The sequence below is a fragment of the Bos grunniens genome, chromosome 3 (genome assembly GCF_055505025.1).
Source record: "Bos grunniens cultivar Pamir isolate PY7600 chromosome 3, Bosgru_T2T1.0, whole genome shotgun sequence".
Lineage (NCBI taxonomy): Eukaryota > Metazoa > Chordata > Mammalia > Artiodactyla > Bovidae > Bos > Bos grunniens.
In genome coordinates this window covers 29656619-29678061 of record NC_141167.1, presented here as the reverse complement: position 1 = coordinate 29678061, position 21443 = coordinate 29656619, and the positions used below count along the sequence as shown (strand labels likewise).

Sequence of the window (21443 nt, the reverse complement as noted above, 5' to 3'; positions counted from 1 at the left end):
AGAATCTAAAAGTATAGAGGCATTGTCGAAGGACACAGGAAATCATCCTAACCGAAGAGCCTGGGCCCTGAAAGGCTCAAGATGCCTCACTAAGGAAATGGTTTCTTGGAATAGAAGGCAGTGATCACTAGAAACCAGCTTGGGTTTATGGGGAACAAGGCATTCCAGGCACAAGGGAAGAGTTTACCAGGGCAGGAATAGACATATTTTTGCGTTCGCACAGACCCAGAATATTGTGAGTGTTCAGTAGACGTGAGTTAAATTGAACCTGGGAGCCATCTCCCATATTTGTGTGCTCTGTTCAACATTTGGTTAAAGGACTGAATGAAGACACACTTGGTCACACATGGCCACCTGAAAGGTAACTTTTAGATAGAAAACCAAACAGATGAAAATGAGTAAGAGTCATGCTATCAACCTGCACTTAAGTTTTTCTGTTGCTGTCACTTTGCTCTAGGATATACGTGTGCTTGGGCTTTCTAAATGGCTCAGTGTAAAGAATCCGCCTGCCAATGCAGGAGACGCAAGAGATGCAGATTCGGTCCGAGTCGGGAAGATCCCCTGGAGCAGGAAATGGCAACCCACTCCACTATTTTTGCCTAGAAAATTCCATGTCCATAGGGGGTTGCACAGTCAGACACAACTGAACACAGATCATATATATGTGTGGTGGGGTGGCGCCAGCTTTATGGTTGTTTCTGCAAAAATGGCCTCATGGTTTCCTCCATCCACAAGCTCAACAGTGACAAGTCCTGCTGCATCCAAACGGGGCCCGAGGGCTGCTGGAGGCCTCTTTGGAGGTGAGAGGCGGGAACGTGTTCAAGACAGGAGTGACTGGGTGGCAGGGAAGAGACAACCTCTCACTGGGGTATGGCAGGCAGTGTGAGGCCCAGCCCAGGGAGGGGGGAACAGAGGGGACAGCGGGTGGCACAGGGTGGACAGTCAGGCAACAGGAGGAACAGCGAGAGGGCCGGGCTGCATATGGCCTGGGTGCCAGGCCTCTGGCTACAGATGTGAGGGCTGGCTGAGTCAGGACAGGGGGGTCCTGGTAAGGAATAAAACCCAGACTAAATAGGAGTGGACGAAGTTAGAAAGAGGCTAATTCTGGCTGGGGATCAACAGCAATCTTTTTTAAAACTCCATTCCTTCCTTCAAGAAGATACTGGGAGTACAGCACTGAACACCAACCCAGGCTCTCCACTCACGAACAGACAATAAACAAAGGAACAAGATCATTTTAGAGTGAAAAGTGATATAAGAAGGAAAACAGCGAGGAGCACTATTTACAATAACCAAGTCATGGAAGCGACTAAACATTCATCAACAGAGGAGTGGATAAAGAAGACATGGAACATGCATACATGGAATATTAGTCATAAAAAAGAATGAAATAATGCCATTTTCAGCAACATGGACAGACCTAGAGATTATACTAAGCGAAGTCAGGCAGAGAGAGACAAATATCACATATCATTTATATGTGGAATCTAAAAAAGTGATATAAAGGAACTTATGTACAAAACAAATAGACTCACAGACATAGAAAACAAACCTAAAGTTACCAAAGGGGATGGGGGTGGGGTGGGGATAAACTAGGAGTTCGGGATGAACAAAAACACACTACTATATATGAACTAGATAAACAAGGCCCTACTGTATAGCACAGAGAACTATACTCCATGTCTTGCAATAACTTATAATTAGAAAAGAATTTGAAAAAGAATATATATGTATAACTGAATCACTTTGCTATACACATGAAACTAACACAACATTATATATAAACTATATTTCAATTATTTTTGTTTTTTAAATATTTCAATTTTTAAAACGAAGAAGAGGGCTTCCCTGCCAAGGGACATGGGTTTGATCCCTAGTCCGGGGGGATTCCACACGCCGCATGCAGAGCAACTAAGCCCGCACTCCACAGCTGCTGAGTCCTCACTCTAGAACCCGCAAGCTACAACTGCCGAGCCCACGTGCCTAGATCCCATGCTCTGCAACAAGAGAAGCTGCTACAGTGAAAAGCCCATACACTGCAAGGAAGAGTAGCCCCTGCTCACTGCAACCAGAGAAAGCCCACGCAAACAAGGAAGACCCAGTGTAGCCAAATAAACAAATAAAAAGAAGAAAAACAGCAGATGTGAAAGAGAGACAAGGTGGTGGACCGGAAGGGGCTAATTTAGATTGGGTGATCAAGGAGGGTCATGGCCAAGATCTGAATGAGACCAGCAAGAGTGACTGAGCAAGGCCCTGGGGGCACAGGGTCCCAGGCAGGGGAGCAGAGTGTGTAAAGAGCCCAAAGAGGAACAGGGACAAGCTTGGCTGCCAGAGGAGCAGTATGGTGGGCAGTGAGGCTGGAGCAGTGTCAGGGAGAAGGGAACAAACTAGTCCCACACTGCCCAAAGCCTAAAGTTCCTGTGGAATTTGGATTCTACTCCACGTGGGATGGGAAGAACTGGAGGCTGTGAATGGGGAGAGAGTTGATCTGACCTGCATTTTAATATCACTTTGCTGTCGTATGGGGCTTCCCACGTGGCTCAGTGGTAAAAAACCCACCTGCCAATGCAGGAGACACTGGTTCGATCCCTGGGTTAGGAAAATCTCCTGGAGGAGGAAATGGCAACCCACTCCAGTATTCTTGCCTAGAAAAAATCCCATGGACAGAAGAGCTTGGCAGGCTACAGTCCATGGGGTCAAAGAGTTGGACATGGCTGAGCACCCACGCATGCTGTTGTGTGGGGGCAGATTGCAGGGTGAGAGAAGAAGCAGGGAGACTCCTCTGTGGGCAACTGCAGTCCAAAGAGAGATGATGGACCCAGGTGTATTTGGGAGGTGGAATCATCATGACTTGCTGATAGCATCCATGTGTGAGAAGGACAGAACAGGAGGATGCAGGGAGGACACGACTGAGTGGCTGAACAACAACAAGGACAAAGCTGGTAAGAGACGGGTCTCCATGTGCAGAGAGCCACTGTGTATGGCCCAGGGGCTGTCCCAAAATTGCTCTCCCAGAAGCTCAAAGACCACTGTTCAGAATCTATGGCTGATACTTACTGTGTACCTTCTGCATGCCAGGCCTAGTCCTTGGGGGTCTTTAATTCTCCAGTGCACCCTGAATCAGGAGTCCTCCTTTTACCGAAAAAGGAAACTCAGGGAACATGGAAAGATCCACACAAGGACACATGACCAGTAAAAGGCAGAGCAGAGACTGGACGTGGGTTCTTCTGACTCCAGAGCCTGGCAGGGGTGCTGCCCCAGGGGATGCCAGCCCTGGAGGGGGATCGGATCACTCAGCCCGCACGACTTTTCAGACAAAGCCTGGCACTTGGGAGACCCTCCATAGGTTGCCTCCTGGCTCTCCTGCCTTCCAGGTGATATGGAGAAAGCTGGAAAGGGAGTGGTCCCTGGCCAGTCCATCTCCCCTGGGCTGTGGGAATCACCATTTCCCCCACCATGGCCTCTTCAGAGGGCCTACCAGGCTCAGAAGTCCCTCCCAGTCTCGCTGAGAACCAGTCTAAGCAGGAGTGAGACATACCTCCTCTTAGTCTGTCAGCCTGGAAGCTCCACTTTTATCTTCCAAAGCAAGGGCAGGTGGGTGGGGACCAGTTACTCTTAGCTTCAGGGTGGGGGTGGAGGAAGCGTTTGCCCTTTCCCTCGACCCAAAGTTGTTCAGTCTTTGGGTCCCTTCCTCTCCCCAGGCCCATATGTCCCACACACTCCACCACTCTCAAAGCCTGTAGGCAGGCCATCCAGTCTCTATGCATCATGGAGCTACCCTCCTTGACACAAAGCAGGCTCAAATGACAGGGACCATTATTACCTCCAAGTCCATGTGTTACCAATGAGAAAACTAAGGCTGGGAAAAGGTAGCCAGTAGCCGCTTGAACCAGCCAGAGCCTTCCGACTCCAGACCACCATCCCTCCCACAGCTCTGAGGGGCAGTATCACCAGAGAAGGAGAGGAGCTGGGTCTCTCCACAGCCCCTCCAAGGGATCAAATGGAAACTGAGACCCACCTAGGTTGGCTCAGCCCTGAAGTATGCTGTAAATCTGAGGCTGCTTTAGGAAGACTTGAAAGCCACTCCCTTCCTGACCTCTGACCTGGATTCCGGGCCTGGGAGCAGGGCCACACCCCAGGGCGGATCAGAGCCGGTTTCAGAGATGGAGAGGCCAGGGTTCACATCCTGAAGGATGGGCCTCCAGGGGCCACCTCAAGGGTGCTGCCATAAGACATTATTATTATTAACCACAGTCACCATGCTGTACTTCAGGTTTCCAGAACCTATTCATCTTACAACTGAAAGTTTGTACCCTCTGACCAACATTTTCCCTTTTCCCCCCACCACCAGTCTGCTGACTCTCTGCACTTTTGAACAACCGGACCAGGTAAAACACAGTCCCTTTTAAACTGTAAAGTGGGCGCACATATGAGGAAAAAAACTCCTTGAGAACAGGAACCAGGTCCCATGTCTCTGTAGAGAACTAGGGCCTCCCCATAATTTTTTTCCCCCCAATTCTATTAAGACACGGTTGACAAATAAAAGTTGTACACATTCAGGTTGCAAAACGCAGTGTTTGGATATATGTATATAAAGCATCTGTCTACAATACGGGAGACCCGGGTTCGATCCCTGGGTTGGGAAGATCCCCTGGAGAAGGAAATGGCAATCCACTCCAGGACTATTGCCTGGAAAATCCCATGGACAGAGGAGCCCGGTAGGCTACAGTCCATGGGGTCCCAAGGAGTTGGACACGACTGAGCGACTTCACTATATCACTATTGTGGAATGACCACCACAATCAAGCAAATCAAGACATCCATCACATCAGTTACCCTTTCTGGGGTGAGGAGGGAGGACATTTATGCTCCACATTCTTAGCAAATTTCCAGTACATAAGACATTATTATTATTAACTACAGTCACCATGCTGTACTTCAGGTCTCCAGAACTTATTCATCTTACAACTGAAAGTTTGTACCCTCTGACCAACGTTTTCCCTCCCCCCCCCCACCACCAGTCTACCATACTTTTTTTTTTTTCGTTTGCCTGCATGGTGAAGCATACAGGATCTTAGTTCCCTGACCAGGGACCAAACCCACAGCCCCTGCAGTGGAAGCTCAGAGTCTTAACCACTGGACCACCAAGGAAGTCATCTACTATACTTTTTTGAGCACCTACTATGTTCCAGGCACTTATATACATTATATGATGGCTTTGTATCCACAAGCCATTTAATGCCGGAGATGGTGAAGGATAAGGAGGCCTGGAGTGCTGTAGTCCATGGGGTCGCAAACAGCTGGACAAGACTGAGCGACGGAACAACAACTGGACCCTGAGAGGGACGACACTCCCTCTTGCACAGACGAGGGGACTGAAGCCAGGCCACCTGAGGCCACTCAGCTCTGGGTGGTGGAGATGGGACTTTGCTTTTCTCACTAACAGAGCTCTTTCTACTCATTCATTAGGCTTCCTCTCCAAAAGAGAGGCTTAACACTTAATGTCTACTCACATTAATTACTATTAATTAGTCTGATTTGCTGAGAGCAGATTATTACTACCAAAGAAGGCCCAGGCATGATACATATTATATAGGCAAGGGGGCCAGGGAGGGAGGGACTCCTCAAGGGGTCAGTGCCAAATGCTCTCCCTATTCCTTTGGAAAGACTTTTTCCCACATTTTATAAACCTCCACCTAGACCGTGCTTTCTAACCTGGAAAAGTTTTCAAAGCTGAGCTACCCCATCATCCTCTCCAGGGAGACCACCCTGTCCTATAGGCTGTGAGTGGCCACCTCTGCACTTCCCTCTGTCACAGCCCAGCCACACCGTGCTGTCATCATAGGTTTGAACCTCAGTCTATCAGTTAGGGGGCACCTGAGGACAGGTCCAGTCTGACTCATCCCTGTGTCCCCCAAATGCTGGACTCTGGTCCTTTCCATCACTGCTCGATGCCACCTCCTACCCACAAGGAGGCTGCTTCTGGGAACAGCAGGAACATGCAGGCCCACAGCCAGGGAGCTGGCAGAGGACCCAGCCAGCAGCACCATCTGTCCCTGGAGCCACAGGACACAAGAGGCACCAGACAGAGGTGTCAGTCCCTCGGCTCAGCCAGGTCAGCCCAGGACAAGGAGAAGAGCCACAGCACCGGGGCCCCTGCCCAGCTGCAGCTTAGCATCAGACAAGACTTCGAATTCTCTAACTCACTCAAAGTGACTCGGGGCCAGAGCTTTGGTTTTCTCAGCTGTAAAGCTAGATGAAAACCAGCAGCCTTGCAGAGCTATTGGGAAGTTTAACTAAGCCTGACACTCAGTAGGTGTTCAACAAAAGGTAGCATTTACCATATCACCCAACCCACTGACCCTGTCATTGACCCACTAAGGAAACTGAAGTCCAGAGGAGACAGAAAGAAAAGAACCAATATTTACTATAGTCAATTATGTGTCAAGTTCTACACTCCTCCAATGCCTTTAATCTTGCCAACAATCTAACAAGATCTGCAGGAACAGACCTGCTTCACAGGAAAAGGCCTACAAAGATGAAGTGAGTGAGCATCGCAAAGGCAGTTAACACTTAGCACTGTCCAGCTTGGCCCCAGGCTCCCGGACCAGGCACAGGTGAAGGGCAGAGGTGCAGCCTCTCCAGGCCATGGTGTGTATGAGGTTGAAGCAGGAGGTCAGCTCTGAATCTGCATTGTCAGTGTGTGAAGGTAGGCAGAGGAGGTTGGCATGGGTGAGTCTGGGTGGGAGAGTGAGGCTACTTACTGAGTGGCCAAGACAAAGGCTGGGAAAGGGGTCCCACTTAGCAGGTAGGGGTTCTAAGTCTCTTGCCAGTGATACAAGCCCTGCACTTCCCCTTACTTCTCTGTGCCTTGCCTGCATCAGAGTGCTGATCCCACGGTCCACCTCCCAATTGTGAGCGGTCAGGGTGGATGGGAAGCAGTGGGGACCTTCACAGCACAGGCCATTCAGAGGAGAGGAACTCCTTTGATGTGTCTCCCTGGGCTGCTGAGCTCAGTGTGCAGGGACTACACACCTTGGCACCAAGGCTCTAGAGAGCCCCAAGGAGTGCACAGCCTGGTGGGCAGGGCAACAGGACTCACAGCACTCCAAACCCCAAACCCTGCTCACGGGGCCCAGGCCCCCAGCCTGCAGCTCATCGTAGTCTTGCCTCAGACCCTTCCAGCCGCTCTGCCCTCACTCACTCCCAGCCACGCCAGCCTCCCTTTAGCAGCTTGCCAAGCTCCCCCCATCTTGGAGCCTGCAAATGAATGCTATTCCCTCTGCCTGGAATGCTCCCCCCCCCAACTCCCCCCATGGCTGCCTCCTTTTCAGCCGCTGGGTCTCTGCTCAGCTGTCACCTGGTCAGAGAACTCTCTCTGACCTCTCTCATTATTCTCTAACAGTTCTCTGTTCCCCAGACAACCTGAGTTTAATCTCAGCAGTGCCACTTACTAGCTGTGTGACCTTGGGCAAGTTACTTAACCTCTCTGTCTCAGTTTCATCTTTAATATGGGCACAGCACCACTATCTACTCCACAGACTTGTTATAAGGAATATACGAGGTAATGCAAGCTTGTCACCTAGCTCGCATTTATGACATTTATTATTACTGTTCACAGCTCTTATCACAGATTTCCATTGTATATTTCTTTGGTTACCTTTTCACTGTGTCTCCCTCATTAGCTGTCAGCTCACAACAGCCTGGGTTCATCACAGAATACTCAGCCCTGACACAGGCTAATCACTGTAGAGGAAACACCTCAGGCCAACACACCATCCCAAGGAAACACCACTAACTCTGGGAGCAGAAGGATGGAGGTTTGAAGGGGAATGATGGCTGAGTCGGGTTTTGAAGGATGAAGATGAGTCCTCCAAACAGACTAAGAACACCAGGTCTATCCACCCATGGCGGAGACTGGGGTTCAGATGTGGCTCCCAGATAGGCTGAAGTTAAGTGTCCGAGTTTCCTCTCCTCTGGGAAGACTTCTGGGAACACTTCAGCCCCCTCTGAGCCATCATGGCCGCCCATTTGTTCACAAGTTTTTGTGTTCCTGCTACATGAGAGACACATTATCTTATGTCTAGGGTTGTCTCTTCCCCCACCACTCAGTGGGGTAGTTGAGGAAGCCAGGCCCCTGCTTTTCACTGTCAGGACCAATCTCAAAGTGGTGCACAAACCCTTCACAAACATCCAGACCCCCAGGATGTCAAGGCTGATGGAGACCTCAGAGAACAACCAGAAAAGGGGAGCACCTGGCCTAAGGTTAAGTGTGAACAATGGGTTGAAGATGAGATATTAATCCAGAGGTGGCCAAATACTGTGTCCTAAACCTCCCCACACTTTGAACTAGACCCCAGTTGAGGCTGGGGGTGGGGCTGGGGAGCGGTTCCAACAGCTGTCCTCAGGTTCGAGGTGAAGCAGGGGGTTACCACAGGGGGTCGGAAGCAGCAGGCAGGTCTGTGGGCTCGTGAACACGTGCACAGATGCCCACAGCTGTATCTGGTCTTCTACCACCCTGCCAGCAGCACCACCAGGTGTAGGGCTTGCCAGGGAAACTGGGACAAACAACCCCATCCTCATTCCCAGGGTGACTGAAGTCCTGGGCCCCTTGGGGAATTGCCCGAACAGGACCAGAACCCAGGTTTAATAGAGGTTCACAGCCTCCCACAAGGTGCCTGCAGGTCCCTGCCAACCCAGGAAGACAGGACTCAGTACCCAGTACAGACTGACCACTTGCATGGGGAAGAAGGGTCTCCACTGAGAGAAACAGGAAAAGCGACCCTTTCAGCACCTCCATACCGGCATCAGCGCTCCTCCAGCCTCGTCCCCCTAGGCTGGCATCAGACTTGCAACCTCACTCACTCACTCACTCACACGTGCCAGTGCTCACGGGGTACCCAGGAACAGGTGAGAGCCAGAGCCGACTCCAAAATGCTCACTGTTTGCAGTGCCATGTGATCCTGACAAGGGCCCTGGAACCCTGTGAAGCAGGGCTTGTGGGTTATCTGAGGACTGCGTTTAACACAGTTCTCTTTGTCCCCAGGGAAGAGTTTGGTGGAGTTTTTTGGTGTGCTTGCTTTTTATTGAAAACCGCTTTGGTAACAAACTCGGGGTCACAAAGAGTCGGACATGACTGAGCGACTGAACTGAACTGAACAAACTCAGAGAATGGTCTCCTCCTGTATTCCAGGAGAACTTGGAGAACTCAGGAGAAAACAAGGGGAGTGCACGGAGAGCTGCCATTCAGGCAGCAATCCAAAGGTGGTGATCAAGGGCACAGTGTTCTCAGCCAGTACGCGGTCACCTATGCCAGCCTGTGAGCCCAACTTCCATGCCCACCCCCACTTCTACTCCCAGACTCAGGGTGCGGGCGGGGGCAAATGTGGGGAAGCAGAATGCCAGCTGGGCTCCAAGCTGGGACACGTGGGTGGGAATCCCATTCTGAGCTTTCATTGAGCCTAGCCTTAAGTTCTCTAAGAGCTCAAACTCTAGAGCCAGACTGCCCAAGTTCAAATCTCCGCTCTGCCACTTTCTTCTGTGTGATACTGGGCAAGTCTTCAACCTCTCTGAGTCTCACGAGGAGACTCAGTTTCCTCGTGGAGGACGTGGAGATGATAACTGCACCTATCTCACAAAGAACTGGAGGAGTTATAAACACAAAGCATCTGATATGATACCTAGCATGCTCAGCTGTATAAGGATTTGCTACTACTGTCATCTCTGTGATAAAGACATGTTGCTCCTCCACTGCCTTCTCCCCAGTTACTGATGAGGATCAATGGGAAAAGAGTCACGAAGGGTTAAAGACAACGGGGTCAAGAGAAGACACAGACAGCCCTACCCACCCAGAAGAGGCTGTCTGCCCTGCACTCAGGGATGGGACCAAGAAGCCCTGATGCTCAGATCCCATCCTTGGTCTCACTGAGAAGCTGCCTGTGCCCACTGGTTCATTAAACATTCCCAGGCCTGGCCACATCCAACCCGGTGCTGGGAATACCAAGAGCTGCCTTGGGTGATGGGAGAGATGGACATGCAAATTCCACACACAATCCATGGTGGGAAGGAGCTAGCACAGGGGCTTGTCATGTCAAGAGAAATCTGGGAAAGCTTTCCAGAGGAGGCAGCATCTGAGCAGATTGGAGGGCTCAGAAGAAACTTATCATGGAGACAAGTTCGCAGGAAGCTGGTGGGGAGTCTGGCGGTGGGGTGGGGGTGGGGATCACTTAGCAGAGAGCACTCTTGCAGAGGAGGGAACAAGCGTGGTGCACTGAGGCAGTGGCAAGCTGTTCGGTATGGCTGCCATACTAAACGCAGAGGCATGGGGAAGGGGGAATGAGGAGGGAAAGGGGGGCAGAGGCAGATTACCAAGATCCCTTTATATAAGGTAAGGAATGTGAGCATGATACCCAAGGCAGCCTTCTGAACAGGTGAGGAATAATTACATTTGCCTTTTAGAAGCATCTCTGTAGCGGAGGGTGAGTAGGAGGGGGTGGACCTGCGACAGGGAAGCAGGGAAGGAAAGGTGCTGGGCCAGTTGGGGATGGTGAGGTCTGGGCTGAGTGGTAGTCGTGCAGATAGAGGAAGGGAGTGGAGAAGAGATGTCTTTATTTACCCCTTTTTAAAGGCTTTCCCCCAAAATGTCTTCAGAGGACACTCACTCTACATCCAGCATAGCACGTCTGCCAGTCTTTCCTGAACCTTTTTCCATTTACCAAATCAAAGGCCCCCACCAGGGACCGCTGAGCACTTGGGTCTGTCTGGTGCCTCAGCATCCAATCTCAGCTCTAAAGTCCCTGTTAAGAGGTTTCAGGGAAACGTTCTCTGCAAGGTTACCTTGCAGAACACCTTCCCAACAGCCCTCACTTGGTCCTGCACATGCTCTCCCAAAGAGGTCACTGTCCCCAAGAAGCCTTCGGTTTCAGTCTGCCATACTCACTCACCCACATGCACACCCCTAGCCTGTAACTTCTAGCAGCTCCAAGCCCTTCGAGCCCTGAACCCTGAGAGTTAAACACCGCAGAACCACAGAGCTCAGTCATCCGGCAGAAACAAGCACGGAACTCCATGGGGAGACACACGCACCCCCAGAATAGAATCCCAGATGCAAAGAACTTGCTGAAGATGATTCTACACAACCCAGCTAGTCAGCCTAATGGCCCCTGGGGCTTATTTGGTGATTGTTGCTTATAATGAACCAGCCCAGGAGTTCTGAAATTTCTCCTTGCAGAGAGAGCTAGAAAATGGCCAGTGGAAAGGGAGAGAGAAGATGTAGGACTTCTGACTTCAAATGGAAACTTCCGTTCTCTTTTGGGATCCCCAGACTCCAGTCCCCTCCCGTCTGCCTCCAAACCTCCCTCCTCCACCCACCCTCCATACCCTTCGTAGGTGATTTCCAACAGTCTGGATCATTGCTGCGGAGGCCCGTTAGCTGGTCGCACCCTCCTCGGAGAGACACTGGTCAGAGACTCTGACAGCTGGCTCCAACTCCGAACGCAGGGATCGCCTCGCCTCCCACTCCTCCTCCCCCTCCCGGCTCCAGCCCTCTGAGCCAGCCCTTATCACCGAGCCTGGGCCCTTTCTCAGACTGCCCTCCTCCCCTAGGGCCCCGCACAGAGGCTCCTGTGCCCGCCGCTCAGCGCAGAGGAAGGAGAGAGCCTGCCAGCTGGGCCACAGCCATGTCAGGGGCCCTGTGCCCGCCCACTGGGCAGCCAGCCGGACACTCACTACACCTCCAGCCACCGCCAAACTTGGTCACCCCCACTGCTAGCCCCTGCCGTCCTCCCCACAGGGTCTCTGCTCTGGGATCACTCCCGGTCCCAGCCAGGAAAACTGACAGAACGGGCACCAGGTTTCCATCCATCCACGAAGGGTCAGGCCAGAAGGTGGCAGGAAGCCAGGGAGCTGCCAGCAGCCTCCCAGAGAGATACCAGAGCCACCTGCTAGGACTCTTCACCCTTGGGGTGCCGCCTCACGCTCCGGCCTGCCAGCATCAAGCAGCTGCTGGCCAGGGCCAGGGCACACCCCCTCACTTCCTTAAAATAGGCAGTGTGACTTTTCTAAAAGTGACACCTACCTAATTCCAACCACGGGCACCACAGAGTTCAGCCCCCGGGCGCCCACCCCAGCCCCTCTGTAGCCACTAGTGACTAAAAGACCACCAGGATCTTCCCTTCTCCCTCTCACTTCTGCAAGAGACATGGTGAGGCAGACTTGACACACACATGGGATTTCTCATGGCAGGCCAACAGAATCAAGTGCTCGGTGCTTAGGGAAAGAAGGAGGGGAGCGGAATGCAGGCTGGGATGGACAAGTGCATGGTGCGCAACAGAGAGCACCTGGCAGCAACCTTCACCCACTGTGTGCTGGGCCTCACCACGTCCTCGTTTCAACCCCCCGCACAGTCACTTAGGGCAGGTGAGGTGTCCCAGGTGGCACAGCTGTCGAGCGCAGAGCTGTACTGCAACAGAGGTCAGTCTGATTCTGAGGCCTCTGCCCCTCATTGCCTCTAGTTCACTGACCACGTGCCTAACGTCTCCCCCTGGGCCTAAGACAACTGGGTTCCGGCCTTTTTTTTTCCCCACTAACGTGCTGTGTGACTCTGGGCAAGTTTCCGGCTTTCTCTGGGCCCTCTTGTTCTAGGAGTCAGGACCCTAACGTCCATCACTATGAGCTCAGGCCTTCCCTTCGAAGACTTTACGTCTGTCAGTAGGCTTCAATGTCGACAAATGAAAAATTAAAGTCAAGCCTTAAAAATGGCAAGATGGGGACGTCCCTGGTAGTCCAGTGGCTAAGACTCTGAGCTTAATGCAGGGAACCTGGGTTCGATCCCTGGTCAGGAAACTAGATCCCACATACTGAGACTAAGATCAGGGGCAGCCAAACAAATAAATTTTTTTTTTTTTTTTTTTTTAATGGCAAGATGGTCCAAGGATGGCACTGAGGGCTGGGGTAGTCTGGGAGGCTTCGTGGCTGAGGCAGCGCTAGAGCTGGACCGCAGAGTGAATCAGCTGAGAAGAGCGGTGAGGTGGGAGGCCTTAAGGGAACAGAACAGGATGCAGTCAGAGGCAGTAACCATCCTAAAGCTGGAAATCTATCACTGAGCACCCTGAATGCCAGGAAACAGGGTTTAGGCATCAAGAAGCCTCTGAGTTGAAGTTTGTGCTCAACATGATAAAAAGCCATGCGAGGTGAAGAGGACAGGTGTTGTGAGAACTTTCTGGACAGGTAAGAAAAACAGCTCAGAAAGAGGACAGTTCATCTCACTAGATAAAGCAGGCAGGAGGACAATTTCAGGCTCTTCATCATGCAGATGAGGGGAAGTTCAGTCGCTCAGTCATGTCCCACTCTTTGCCACCCCATGAATTGCAGCACTCCAGGCCTCCCTGTCCATCACCAACTCCCGGAGTTCACTGAGACTCACATCCATCGAGTCAGTGATGCCATCCAGCCATTTCATCCTCTGTCGTCCCCTTCTCCTCCTGCCCCCAATCCCTCCCAGCATCAGAGTCTTTTCCAATGAGTCAACTCTTCGCATGAGGTGGCCAGAGTACTGGAGTTTCAACTTTATCATCATTCCTTCCAAAGAAATCCCAGGGCTGATCTCCTTCAGAATGGACTGGTTGGATCTCCTTGCAGTCCAAGGGACTCTCAAGAGTCTTCTCCAACACCGCAGTTCAAAAGCATCAATTTTTCGGCGCTCAGCCTTCTTCACAGTCCAACTCTCACATCCATACATGACCACTGGAAAAACAATAGCCTTGACTAGACAGACCTTTGTTGGCAAAGTAATGTCTCTGCTTTTGAATATGCTATCTAGGTTGGTCATAACTTTCCTTCCAAAGAGTAAGTGTCTTTTAATTTCATGGCTGCAGTCACCATCTGCAGTGATTTTGGAGCCCAGAAAAATAAAGTCTGACACTGTTTCCACTGTCTCTCCATCTATTTCCCATGAAGTGGTGGGACTGGATGCCATGATCTTCGTTTTCTGAATGTTGAGCTTTAAGCCAACTTTTTCACTCTTCTCTTTTACTTTTATCAAGAGGCTTTTTAGTTCCTCTTCACTTTCTGCCATAAGGGGGGTGTCATCTGCATATCTGAAGTTATTGATATTTCTCCTGGCAATCTTGATTCCAGCTTGTGGTTCTTCCAGTCCAGCACTTCTCATGATGTACTCTGCATATAAGTTAAATAAGCAGGGTGACAATATACAGCCTTGACGAACTCCTTTTCCTATTTGGAACCAGTCTGTTGTTCCATGTCCAGTTCTAACTGTTGCTTCCTGACCTGCATACAGATTTCTCAAGAGGCAGGTCAGGTGGTCTAGTATTCCCATCTCTTTCAGAATTTTCCACAGTTTATTGTAATCCACACAGTCAAAGGCTTTGGCATAGTCAAGAAAGCAGAAATAGATGTTTTTCTGGAACTCTCTTGCTTTTTCCATGATCCAGCGGATGTTGGCAATTTGATCTCTGGTTCCTCTGCCTTTTCTAAAACCAGCTTGAACATCAGGAAGTTCATGGTTCACGTATTGCTGAAGCCTGGCTTGGAGAATTTTGAGCATTACTTTACTAGCGTGTGAGATGAGTGCAATTGTGCGGTAGTTGGAGCATTCTTTGGCATTGCCTTTCTTTGGGATTGGAATGAAAACTGACCTTTTCCAGTCCTGTGGCCACTGCTGAGTTTTCCAAATTTGCTGGCATATTGAGTGCAGCACTTTCACAGCATCATCTTTCAGGATTTGAAAGAGCTCCATTGGAATTCCATCACCTCCACTAGCTTTGTTCGTAGTGATGCTTCCTAAGGCCCACTTGACTTCACATTCCAGAATGTCTGGCTCTAGGTGAGTGATCACACCATCGTGATTATCTGGGTCATGAAAATCTTTTTGTACAGTTCTTCTGTGTATTCTTGCCACCTCTTCTTAATATCTTCTGCTTCTGTTAGGTCCATACCATTTCTGTCCTTTATCGAGCCCATCTTTGCATGAAATGTTCCCTTGGTATCTCTAATTTTTTTGAAGAGATCCCTAGTCTTTCCCATTCTGTTGTTTTCCTCTATTTCTTTGCATTGATTGCTGAGGAAGGCTTTCTTATCTCTTCTTGCTATTCTTTGGAACTCTGCATTCAGATGCTTACATCTTTCCTTTTCTCCTTTGCTTTTTGCTTCTCTTCTTTTCACAGCTATTTGTAAGATGAGGGGAAGGAAACCCAGAAGGCCTCTGGGCCCCAACCCTACCCTCTCTCCAGAGATGTCTGGACTCAGACTCACTGAACTCAGTCTAGTCCCCTCATCTTACAGATGGACACAGTGAGACCCCGGGATGAAAAGTGAACCAACCAGAGTCACACAGTTAGGAAGCTGTCTAGAATCACCACTCCTGACGTCAAACCTAGAGTCCTGGCCACCAACATGACAGCAAGGCATAAAATACGAAAGGTTTCATTCAGTCAGACTTATGAGAAGACTTCCAGCAAGGCTGAATCAATTTACTATCAAGAACTAGATCTTTCTGCAGAGGCCCCAGCAGCCCACGAAGGTCTCCCTCCCCTTTGCTATTTATTACAGAACTGACCCTTGTGTCTCTTCAGCAGCTCTGGTCTATTACTCCAGTGAATATTTCCATGGGTGTCTGTCTCCCCTTTCCAACTTGGGAGCCCCCTGATGGCTGAGATCCCATCTTACTGATCTTTGTGCCTCTCCCACAAGCCCACAGACCAGGGCCCTAAATGCAGAAGGCATGAGACACACCTGATGAATCATAGTCCTGGAAAGGCGAATTGAGATGAGATCTTCAGTGATAGCTAGTCAATGGTTCTCCAACCTCAGCCTGCATCAGAATCAGCCAGAGGACTTTTTTATTTTGGGCCACAATGAGAGGCATGTGGAATCTTAGTTCCCTAACCAGGGTTTGAACCTGCATTCACTGGCTATTCAGGAGACTCAGGTTCAGGAAGATCCCCTGGAGAAGGAAATGGCAACCTGCTCCAGTTTTCTTGCTTGGGAAATCCCATGGACAGAGGAGCCTGGAAGGCTAGTTTATAGGGTTGCAAACAGTTGGAGAAGACTTACACGACAGAGGACTAAGCATGCATGCACTGCAATGGAAATGCAAAGTCTTAACCACTGGACCACCAGGGAAGTCCCCAGAGGGCTTACTGAAATACAGATCACTGGGACCCACCTTCAGCAGAGCTGCAACAGAGCCCAAGAATTTGCATGTCTAAGATCCCAGATAACCACCATGGTGTGATCACTCACCTAGAGCCAGACATTCTGGAATGTGAAGTCAAGTGGGCCTTAGGAAGCATCACTATGAACAAAGCTAGTGGAGGTGATGGAATTCCAGTTGAGCTATTTCAAATCCTAAAAGATGATGCTGTGAAAGTGCTGTACTCAATATGCCAGCAAATTTGGAAAACTCAGCAGTGGCCACAGGACTGGAAAAGGTCAGTTTTCATTCCAATCCCAAAGAAGGGCAATGCCAAAGAATGTTCAAACTACCACACAATTGCACTCATCTCACATGCTAGCAAAGTAATGCTCAAAATTCTCCCTGAGGTTTTAAAGGCAAATGCTGACAGTATATCACTATCGTCATCATCACAATCATGATCAGCATCATCACTGTCATTTTAGCCCTTCATTTAGCCCATCATTCTCACCTGCCCAGCACTGGGTAAGCACTTCATGTTTGCTACCGTCTCTGGGCGTCACCTTAACAGGAAAGTACTATGATTATTTTTCTCCTGCAGAGGAAATGACAGAGGCAGAGTCTAAAGTCACACAGTTGATAATAGCCAGCACCACAACTTGCACACTGATCTAGGTCCAGAGCCCAGAAGTTTAACCCCCACTCTACACAACGTGCTTACAGCTTATGCTGACCAGGAGTTCTCTAGAGGTTCCCAAGTCCAGCGGGCTCATTTCCAGTGACGGATGAGCTTGTGGCACCCTCAGCCCAAAGGCTTGGTCCTGAGTGGTCCATGTCTAGAGGAAGACTGCCTCTTAAGTCTTGTGAACCCAGAGTATTTTCTACCTCAGACACTTCTTTTCCCACAATTATATCCTTCTTCTGACCCCACCGATGGGGGCTTCCTGGCTGGAGGATGAAAGTCTGCATTAATTCTTCAGGTCCAAGTACCAGCTCTACCCCAACTCAGCAACAAAATAAATGAAACAGTCTCTATTCCTACTCCATGACAACACTGGGTTGTCACTGTCAGTCGTGGGTCTGCTCCCCCATCAGACTGGGAGCTCATCTGTGTCAGCTGAGTCCTCAGTACAGGATTGCCCAGACCAGGATTTAGTAACTAAGTGATGAATTAATGAATGAGTGATTGAGTGTAGGGGCAAATGAGGGAATGAATGAGTGAATAAATGACCAAACTCCCAGGAATCCCCTCTGCTGGACCCTCTGGCCTTCCCAGATAGGACGACGGACTCTTTAGGTGGGAGGGGACCTCTGACGTCATCACTCCAACTAATTTTCAGCATTGTCCTAGCTGAACCCCACCAGCGGCCAGAGCCTGCAGCTCTCCCCTCTCCACACACACATCTAGTGTCCTCGCCTCCATTTACACACCCTCAAGATTGAAGAACTCACTCCATCTAAGGCTGCCTATAATACTAAAGAACTCTAGTATCAACAAGGATGTTACCATTACTCTTAGCATGAGGAAAAGGCTTTTCACCTTTTCATCAAGGCTCTATATCACCCAGAACAAGGTTGCTCCCATGGCCTGTGACAGCTGGCAAAGACAAGGGAGCACATGGCTTGTCCTCTGCCCACCCTAGTCTACCTGTCCAGACTTCTTTCTTTTTGGCTGTGCCAAGCGGCATGTGGGATCTTAATTCTCTGACCAGGGATCAAACCTGCACTCCCGACGGTGGAAGCATGGAGTCCTAACCACTGGACCACCAGGGAAATCCCAGACTTATCTCTTCTAATTCCCTCAAGCCATGAACAGAGCTTCCCACTGTTCCCTTACACATCTGGGCCTTCCTTTGTTCCTGCTGTTCCATCCACCCTGCTGCTGCTGCTGCTAAGTCACTTCAGTCGTGTCCGACTCTGTGTGACCCCATAGACGGCAGCCCACCAGGCTCCGCCGTCCCTGGGATTCTCCAGGCAAGAACACTGGAGTGGGTTGCCATTTCCTTCTCCAATGCATGAAAGGGAAAAGTGAAAGTGAAGTCGCTCAGTCGTGTCCGACTCTTTGCGACCCCGTGGACTGCAGCCCACCAGGCTCCTCTGTCCAGGATGCCCTCTAATAACGCAACATCCAAACCCTCCCCTCACAGTCAAGGCCTGGCTCAAATGGCACCACCTCCAGGAAGACTTCTGGGCTCTTCCTAAGTGGAAATTACATTTTTCCCTTCCTCTGTATCTTCACTGCCCACACATAAACACACAGCCACACTTCAATCAAAGCATTGATTGAATGCTTTTTCTCTTAAATTGGGCTGACTTGTGTTCATTTCTCCTTCTTCACCTTGAACAAACAGGTAGAACCAATGATGTTGATTCATCAGACTACCTTTCCCCCCTCCCACCAAACACGCAGGTACTGGAATACAGTAGATGCTCAGTAAGTGTCTAAAGAATGGGGGAGTAAGTGATGGAATGGGAAAGAAAAGGGATTGAGTGAACGAAAGTAAGTGCATGTGTGAATGAATGATCAAATGAGTGAGTGAAAGAATATCCTGTTCTCAGAGCTAAGACTCCTGGTTCTTTCTGGGGACCCATTGGGCTTGCATGGCAGAATAAAGGAAGTTGTGAGATAACTACAGAGAGGGCAAGAGAGGGGAACAAAGGACGGCGGTAGTGAAGGCATCAAGAGAGGAAGTGGAGGTGACTGCATTGTTGCTTCAAGACCAGGCCCTCTCCTAGAACCACCGCCATTGTGGAGAAGCTGGGCCAGGAGAGCAGTTGAGAAGCCCACTGAAAGGTCCAAAGGGGAGGAGATACAGCAGGCTGGGGATGGAGGGGAGGGAATGCCTGCAGTCCTTTAGGCCAGATTCAGTTTTGTGTGAGCAGAGTACCGGACCTGCCCAGCCAGCCCTGAAATCTCTCCGGCCCAGCGGCTCAAACATGCCCTCCCTCTCTCTCTCTCTCTCATCACCTCCTCCTTCTTGGCCCAGCTGCTGGGGATCCAGACGCAGCCTAACTTCCAGGATTGAGCCCTTGCCAGTGACTGGCTCCCCGACCCCACCCCTGGGCCCCAGTGAGCAGCAGTGGCTGCACCTTGTGGGCTCTTTTTTGAGTTTTGTGCCTTCAGTCACCTCCAAGGGCCAGGCTACATCCTCTTAGTGAGAGGCCCCGCCCATCCCAGCTCCTGTCCCAGAATGCCTGGTGCCCCAGCCTGCCCAAGCGGGAGTGCTACCAGGCACCACCTGCCCCATCTGGAGCGCTCCCGTAGGGTAGAGGCAGACAGGCCTGGAGAGGGTGCTGGAGTCGAGGAGGAGCCAGCAACAGAAGGATCCCAGGGAAAGCGGCCCTTCCGGAGAGAGGGGACGGGGGAGGGTCTGCGGGCGGCTGGGGTCTTACCCAAGTGGCGGAAGCACATACCAGGAAAACAGTGATTCTCTCTCAGTGAAGAGAGACCCAACACCTTGCAGGGCGGAGGCCCGGGAGTCTCCTGGGGACGTCGTTGATGTGAGGGCGTGGGGGAGGCCCCAGAGCAGACTCCGATGGGGGAGGCTGCGGGAGGCTGGAGGGAGGCGCAGGAAGCGGGTAGAGGCACAGGCCGGGGCGGCCCAGACCGGTTCCTGGAGCAGTCTGGTCCCCTCTCCTCCCCTCCCCAGCGCAGGCGAGGTGGCCCCTGGGCTGCCGAGCCTGCGGATCAGAAAGGGCCGAGGCACCCGGACTGGAGCCAGACACTCCGCCCCTCTAGGCGTCAATCCCGGGGCGCCAGGCAGAGGCGGAAACGCTGGGGACCTGGCTGGGTCGAGGTGGAGCCGGGCGGCCTGCGGGATGCAAACACGTTCTCCCAGTCATTGTTAAACCAGCCCCTCACAGCCTTGAAAAGTAATACCTAAAAAAAAAAAAAGTAATACCTACTAGTCATTCACACCTTATTGAGCACCTATCAGGTGCTAAACGCGGTGCTGGGTGCTGGGGTGCAGTTTTGAGCAGGACACACTGGCCTTGCCCTTATGGGTATTGATAGAAAAAAATTTTAATGGGCAGTTCAGAAGAGATCAAAGAAAATAAATACCACCCAGGGATCTCTTCACTGAGAGAGAATCACTTACTGTTTTCCTGGTATGTGCTTCCAGCTACACTAGAGCTGAAAGAGGTAAACATGCTGGCCAGGGGAGATGGAGGCTTCCCTCTCCCTCCACCAAGTGTAAGTACATATGTATGTTATATAATATGAAATGTGTGATGTGATCGTAGACATGAAGGAGCCGCCTAGAAGAATCTCCATCAGTGTTCACGTTTGGGATACAGGCTCATCTGGCAAATTTGACAGAGACTTGACAGAGATGTCGTGGTCCGGGCGCAAGTTGGAAAAGAATTTCCAGACATGAGACAGAATAGGAGGGAAATGAAGTTTATTTAGAGTGGGAGACGCTGTTAGAACAGCAGGCCAGCTCAAGGGAGAACCGACGTTGAACACGAGCCCTTAGCCCACTTTTACACCTCTGGTACAAGGAGTGGGATAGGGGTCTTGCGGGTCATTTGCTGATTGGATGAGGCACATATACTGGGTGGGGGGAAGAGTAAGGCAAATACCTTCTCCCTATGGGGTAAGAGGGGAGACAAGTTCTACTGCTCAAGAGGACCTAAATCCATTAATAGTTACAACGTCGGGGAGGGAAGGACAATAAGGGTCTGGTTTTTCCATTCCTGCATTCCAAGACCCTCCTTGGTTTTATCTGCTCTTCAGTCCTTGGGTCACCACAGGAGGATGCTGGTGATCCCTGAAAGATAGCTATCACAGGAAGAGGAATTTGGCAGTGGGAGTGCATTCCATACCAGGGCCAGAGATGGGGAGGGAACAGTCATTCCAGACACTTCACAGGGGCTGATGGTTGAACTCACCTGCCCAGACCCTCTCAGTGAAGAGTTGCCATGCTGAGCGCACCACACTTGGGGCCCAAGCAGCCCTCCTATGGGGACCCCTGGCTGGGTAACAAGATGGGGGACTTCCCTCACCCCATGCGTGGGGCTTTGGCAGCAGCCTAGGTGATAACATAAGCCAACCTCTGGCACAGACAGTGGCGTTAATGCAGAAGCCTCAGCTCAGAAGAGGCCCCAGGCATCTGCAACAGCAAACAACATCCTACATTGCTTTCCAAGTGCAGTGAGACGCATTTGGGAACACCCAGAAACATATGGGACAGGTGTTCTTTGCAGGGAAAGGGAATTCCCACACAGGCAATGGCGCTGGGCTGACATAAACTGTGGCTTAATTTTAATAAGACATTGTTCACAATCA

The 21443-nt window shown here is 50.8% G+C and overlaps 1 protein-coding gene across 6 annotated transcripts in view; it reads right to left on the bottom strand.

Annotated features, from left to right (window-relative positions):
* ACOT11 (acyl-CoA thioesterase 11) overlaps nt 1-19887 on the bottom strand; it is a 55640-nt gene extending 35753 nt beyond the window's left edge. For 5 of the 6 annotated variants that reach the window (XR_015159880.1, XR_015159882.1, XR_015159886.1 and 2 more), the window contains exon 1: nt 11380-11834. Coding sequence is in view for 1 of the 6 variants with exons in the window: in XM_086389981.1 (XP_086246107.1) it covers nt 11380-11412 (33 nt within the window). In the remaining 5 variants the exon portion in view is untranslated. Of the gene's footprint in view, nt 1-11379; nt 11835-19567 lie in introns of those variants that run through there. The other variant, XM_086389928.1, reaches the window with a different exon arrangement.
* Between the last annotated feature and the right edge of the window lie 1556 nt (nt 19888-21443).